General features: G+C 33.4%; 1 protein-coding gene across 1 annotated transcript; it reads right to left on the bottom strand.

Moving 5' to 3' along the window:
• Window positions 1-6,254: 6,254 nt before the first annotated feature.
• LOC110863983 (auxin-responsive protein SAUR76) lies at window positions 6,255-6,979 on the bottom strand. The gene has a single exon (XM_022113161.2). It carries the CDS (start codon window positions 6,864-6,866, stop codon window positions 6,504-6,506), a length of 363 nt encoding a protein of 120 aa, XP_021968853.1. The 5' UTR covers window positions 6,867-6,979; the 3' UTR covers window positions 6,255-6,503.

Below are 6,979 nucleotides of genomic sequence, written 5' to 3'. Positions count from 1 at the left end.
GTTCAAAAGATAATAAAAAAGTTTGTAAATTGATAAAATCATTATATGGGCTTAAGCAAGCTCCAAGACAATGGAATGAAAAGTTAACTTCTGTGTTAACTTCCATGGGTTTTGTTCAAAGTATTTGTGACTATTCATTGTTTGTGTTGTCTAAACAAAATGTGTTTTGTTTTACTTGTATATGTTGATGACATCGTGATTATTAGTAATAATAAGTCTGAAATAGAGAATGTTAAACGAAGTTTGAAAGAAAATTTTCATATAAAAGATCTTGGTTTGCTTAGATATTTTCTAGGAATTGAAGTGTTATATGCTGATGGTTATATTTGTTTGTCTCAACGAAAGTATTGTCTTGAATTGCTAAACGAGTTTGGTTATTTGGGTTGCAAACCTGTTGCAACACCAATTGAACAAAGTTTTTTGGTTACAAATAAGTGTAAAAATGATCAAAAAACTTTACAAAATGTTAATGGGTTTCAAAGATTGATAGGGAAACTGATATACTTGTCTTTAACTAGACCTGATATTAGTTATGATGTTCAGTTTTTAAGTCAGTACATGCATAGTCCTTCTCAAACTCATCTTGATATTGCTTTAAGGTTATTGAGATATTTGAAATTGTCTCTTGGAAAAGGAGTTAGTTTTAAAAAATCTTATGATATGGTTATAACTGGGTTTGTGGATTCTGACTGGGCTAAATGTCTTAAGACTAGAAGGTCAGTTACTGGGTATGGTATATTTTTGGGAGGAACACTTGTTTCTTGGAAAAGCAAGAAACAAAATGTTGTCTCTAGATCTACTGCGGAAGCTGAGTATCGAGCTATGTGCTCAGCTACCTGTGAAATTATGTGGATTATCAATGTTTTAACTGAATTAAAGATTACTTGTAAGTTACCTATCAAACTGTACTGTGATAGTAAATCAGCTATTTCAATCTCTCAAAATCCTGTGTTTCATGAGAGAACTAAACATTTTTTAATTGGATTTACATTTCCTGAGAGAAAAAATTGTTGCAGGTGTTGTTGAGCCTGAAAAGGTTAGTACAGAAGTGCAGGTAGCTGATATTTTCACAAAGGGTTTGAATGCAAACCAACATCAAACTCTTTGTGAAAGTTTTGGTCTTTATGACATGTTTGCCACATGAATTATGGGGGCATGTTAAATAAATAAGCAATGTGTTAATTCATGTTGCAACATATAACCAAAAATAAGATAAAGTTTGTTAATAAAGTTTGTTAAGTTATGCTAACAGATTTTGTGAAAGATATGTGCAGTTTATAATGGTCAAGGACTAAAGATGTAACATCTGAGGGTTTAAACTGCTAAAATGTGGACATGAAGGTTTATATTGAAAATTAAGATATTTTCAATATTAAAGAGTCAACAGTTGAGTTGTTGGGATTATCTTGAAGTCTCTATTCTCTCTCTTTCATCAGACGATTAGGGTTTGTAGTTGTTGAAGCTGATCGGTTGTGATCTGCTTGATCTCTTGTGAGATCTGTTGTATTTTGGTTTGTATAGATCAACTGATTTACATCAGTTGATCATCTGTTGTTTGTACTGGTTTTAGATCTCATATTTTGTGAGATCAAAGAGGGTTTTGGGTATTTTTGGTTTGGGTAAATCTATAAAGTTTTATCGCTGTTTTTGTCGCTTATCGTTGTGTTATTTTGTGTTGTTCGATTACACATACCATTTTTACACAACTCGTGTTCAATAGATAGAGAAACATGTTACACCTCAAAAGATATAGGAACATATGCATGTTGATAAATTAGTTAAAAAAAAGGTTGAGTCACAATAGGTGAATTTTCTTTAAACAAATATTTGGTTTCTGTTGTAATTAAGATGATTTTAACCCTTTTATACGTATTTGACATGTTTCTTTTCATTGATATCATATAGTACTAGTATCTATTCAACCGTTATCAAGCACACTAAACAAGGACAATAGCAATATGAAGGAACACGAATTATTGTCCACCTCATTCTCTCCCCCTTGCCCACACTTGAAACATTCTTCTTGTATCGTGTTGGTAGACTGTAGACACATAAAGAGCCCACCCTAGCATGGGGGGCTTACATCACATCACATGTATGTCTGTTTTCTGCTTTTGTAATTTAGCATACTAACAATAACATCATCAAACACAACTTAGTTTCTTATCTAATACCATTCTCCCTCCATCACAATATTAATATATATAGGCAGGCAATTGGGTTAATTTGTAATTAGGTGTGTTATATGCTTCACATGGATGAAATATATATGTGAATGAAACTTATTTCTCTAGTGATAGCCGTCTCATCCAATAATATTCAAGATAAAATGTAAAGGTAATCTGAAAAGAGTTTTATATGTGATCTTGATTAGAATTTTCCAAAACTACCTTTATTAACTTCTTATAGTTCATCTCTTAACCTTAAATATAGATTAAATAAAATAGAAATTAACAAATTGGCTTTCTTCGAATTATGGGTATAAACAAGTTATGTCACTTGCTAGCTACTTGTGGTCAACTCGCTAAAAATTCAAAACAAGATTAGCCTCAAGTGAAACTAATTTAATAAACGGGTCCATAACTTAAGTTTCAAATACCCAGTTTGAGTAGGGCTGTGAGATTAAGCGAATCTATTATTTATAAAAATAATAATTAGTTATGATTAATAAATATATTATATTATATATAATTATAAAGACACAAACGCACACACATATATAGATGAGTATAATGTTTATGAATAAAATAATTAAAAAGAATATTTCTATTATTAAGCAAAACTTCAGATTGAAAAACAACTCACAAGTCAAGCTAAAACTTTAGATATGTAGCTTGAAATTCTATTTGATTAAACAAGTTAGAGCTTGAACTCGCTCAACTTAGCATGTTTATACCCCCAACTTTCTAATGGCATCTTTAATCTAATCGAGTTTACTTGGGGCACAACTTTGTTTTAAATAGTCAATTGGGTTATGAAATTTATATGATAACTATATGGGTTTGGCTACAAAATATATAAATATTTCGTAATTACATGATGTAAAGATTCCATGTGAACATGAAAGTTAGCATGAGGGGACACACTACTTGGGGAATCGCTACTTTTTTTATGTCGACAAAAAATTTTATCAGACAAGAAGACGCTTTGCACCAAATTTACGTCAAAGGAAAAAGTTACTACACCAAACAGAACATACATCAAGTATGACCCAAGCCACAAAAACAATTAACCAAAAATATTGAATGTTCTCCAAACACTCCAATTAACCCATGGATTTTACCTCTTCGATACTTTAGCAACTGTCGGATTGACATGATTAAAAACCACCTCATTGTGCAACCTCCAAATACACCACATGACTACTTGAGCAATAGCATGGAGGGCTTTCTTCTTCTTTTTAGAGTCCACCAAGGCACCAAGGTTCTAAGGCTATATGGTATGGTATGGTGATGGTCTTCTCTTGAAAGATGATCCGTCATCTAGACGTCACATCATAGTTCTTGGGAGGATGGTCCATCCCACTAAAACAATGGAAATGGGAAAATACTTCCACTTTTTTTAACATTTAACAAATAAAATAGGAAAATACTTTCATTAATATTAAGGGTAAATTACTTTTTGAGTCCCTATATTTTAGTGGTTTTAACTAGTTAAGTCCAAAAGCAAAAAGTTTAACGACCTGAGTCCCTATAAGCATTTTCATTAACCATTTGAGTCCTTTTGAGTCCAAATTTTAACCTTTTGAGTCCAATTTTTTGGACTCAAACCGTTATAAAATAAACAAAATTGGACTCAAAACGTTATAAAATAAATTGCTAGGGACTCAGAGCATTAAACTTTTTGATTTTGGACTCGAGTGGTTAAAACCACTAAAACACAGGTACTAAAAAAGTAATTTACTCTAATATTAAAAAAACAATACATAAACTTAAAAAAAACATAAACTTAAAAAAATCCTAATAAATTAAAAAAAACATAAACTTATAAAAATCCCACTTTGATGCTTCTTCATGATGTCGTTTTGCAATTTTATCAAAGTCGAGCTTTTCGGTTCGGGATAACTATCAACATCCATCGTTAATATTTCTCACTCCTTGAGCCGAACCTTATCATCGGACAATCGTAACTTTTCTCCCGCCACGCGTGACTTTTCTTCGATCGCCCGCTCCTTCGCCCTCGCCTTTTGGGCCGTGACCTCGGTGTACATTTTAAATTGCGTCATAAACTCCATCTTTGGATCGACCTTTTGCTTTTCTTTCTTTGACGCCGCCTCCTTCTTTGATTTGTCCCGGCCCGGAGGACGTTCCGCTTCCTTTACGGCGTATTCTTCGGTGGGTTCGGGTTGTTAGGGACGTTCGGGTTGTTGAAGGGATCCATGTAGAATAATATTTTATAAAATGAGAAGAATGTTATAAAAAATGAGAGAGAGAGAGAGGGAGAGAGATGAGTTGTAGTGGAAGGAAAAGTGTGAAAAATGGTGTAAGGGGGGGGGGGGGGATTGATATAATTTTAGGTTGGATTTTGGTAAAAAAGGGTAAAAGACCTGTTGGTTTTTTTTTTTTTTGAATTTGGAAATTATATTTTTTTTTATTTCAAACGGTCACAGCATTGGGAAAGGGAGAATTTTTGTCATCTTGTGCTCGTCTCAAACGGCTTGTAGGCGACGCTCAGGACGAGGACGGGAGGAGGCGGCGTGGTGTTAGTTTCGGCGACGATCCGGGACGGAGGGGGACAACCTCCCATACTCCCATACCGTCTAGCCTAAGGATCCCTAGCAGATCAGGCAGTTGGTCGTATTTTTCTTTTATCATTCAATAATTATTTCTTTTAAGAGTCGACTGAGATGAATTCATTGAATATTTCAAACATTGACACCACTTAAAGTGTGTAATCTAATGTAATGAGTATATTTCGCCTTAATTTTTTGAAAGGCAAACTTTTAATTTTGTCTTTTTGTCTTAAATAACAAAATTTGCATTCGTGCCAACTAAAGAACGTCTTATTAACCGTAATTAATATACGAAATCCCGGTGAAGGAACTTAAAACGCGTTTCTTCCATTATTTGATTATGGTTTCTTCCATGCTTGGTTTCATATTTCTTAAAATCAATTAATTAATTAATTAATTAAAAAAGGTGTTAAGCCTATAAGAGACAGAGAAAGAAGGGGGGTGTTTGGTACATAGGCATTGAATATTGAATGAAACAAAAGGCATCCAACCAACCAATCCTCAATCATTTGCCCACCTTCACAATTAATTAACAATCTTTTTCACTTTATCTTATCAATTTCCAAAATCTACCAACCGAAATGTTTTGGTCACTATTGTCGCATTCAATCAAAAGGTATGTGACAAAGACAGGAATCATACTAGATATCTTTCGGTAAACAATAACGACAAATACGTTTTACGGACAAAGTAATATTTTATATCAAAAATACCTTTTAAATAATAAAAAGTAAATTACAATTTGTTGAATTAAGTTTTCTACACTTTATGAATGAAATTCAGTTTTTCTTTTGATCTATCCCGTATTAATTAATAATTTATTTATATTTATGTCTTTACTACTAAATAACTATGTATGTCTTTACTACTAAATAACTATGACACCCAATAAGCGGCATATATAAAATGGTAGTGTAATTATATAATTTACTCTCCTTCTCTCACCTATCATATATTGTGAGCACAATACTCAAGTGTTCATGTGGTTCTTTACTTGAAATTTGTTATGTATTACCGCATGTATGCCTAATACATAATCAATTTTGAGTAGAGAACCATAAAAACTAAGGGCATGTTTGGGAGTGCTTATAAAATTTCTTATTGACTTTTTGGAAAAGTCATTATGGAGTGACTTTTTGAAAAAGTTACTTTTCCCCTCACATACACCATCATTGTCAAACATCATTTTGGAGCTTATGACTTTTTCAAAAAGCCAATAAGTCAATAAATTATTTCAAAAAGTTTAGCCAAACATGCCTTAAATAAGTAGCCATGCGTAGTGTTTGCCACATATAATGGGAGAGAGTAGTGAGAAACAGATAAGGATTTGTATCGTCTTGTATATCACAACTAAAACAACATGCACATGTATTTATTTGGTATCTACGCTTATCTACTTATCATTGGTTATGTATTGAACATCGGTCCTCGTATAAGTAGTTTGCAAACAATCAAATTTGTTATTGAAATCACAACAAAATAGAACAAGTTTGCAAACGTCGATCTCAAGAATCAAAAGAAATATAGTATTAAAACATTAAATTAAACGATGGATGATAGCCCGACGATCGTCGTCGATTGACTAGAACTATCCCATTTGGGAATAAACAAGAGTACACGTTGGATTTTGGATTTAATAAACACGGAGACGTGATGATCACACCATGTTGGATTGGTGGTTAGATAACTAGATTGAATACTTGATCAAATCAAAAGGAAAATAACTTAAATGGTATAACAAGAATTAATATTAGTATAGAAAAAATAAACATCAACAAGCATAAAAATCCACTAGCTCATGTAAAGCATCTGCTTGAGGGTCAGCATTTTCAATCATCCACAATAGATGTTCAAATAACACGACCTCGCACTCAATTGTCACATCGGATGCCCCATCACCTGATCGTTCCACAAGCTCCTGGAACAACGGGTGTTGGGCCACATTAGAGCTTATAAGGTAGCGACGCCTGGACTTGCCTACGTAGACAGCATGAGAATGGTCCATGTTGTGGTAGTCTTGATCAGAAGTGGGTGCACAAGTGTCTTTGGTGAAACTAGCCGGCTTGGCGTTGCTAAACGAATTCCATTTCTTTATCACCGACTTGATCTTGGTTAGCTTTCCGCCTTTTGCCATCGGTTTTCGCCCCTTTCGAGATGGAAATTCAAAGGTTTTGAATGGGTAGACAATGAGAGAAGTACACTTGGTTTCTTGTGTAAACAATCTGTGGATGGAATGGGATGGGTTAT

This window comes from Helianthus annuus, chromosome 6 (assembly GCF_002127325.2).
Source record: "Helianthus annuus cultivar XRQ/B chromosome 6, HanXRQr2.0-SUNRISE, whole genome shotgun sequence".
NCBI lineage: Eukaryota > Viridiplantae > Streptophyta > Magnoliopsida > Asterales > Asteraceae > Helianthus > Helianthus annuus.
This window is presented reverse-complemented; position numbering and strand designations above follow the sequence as displayed.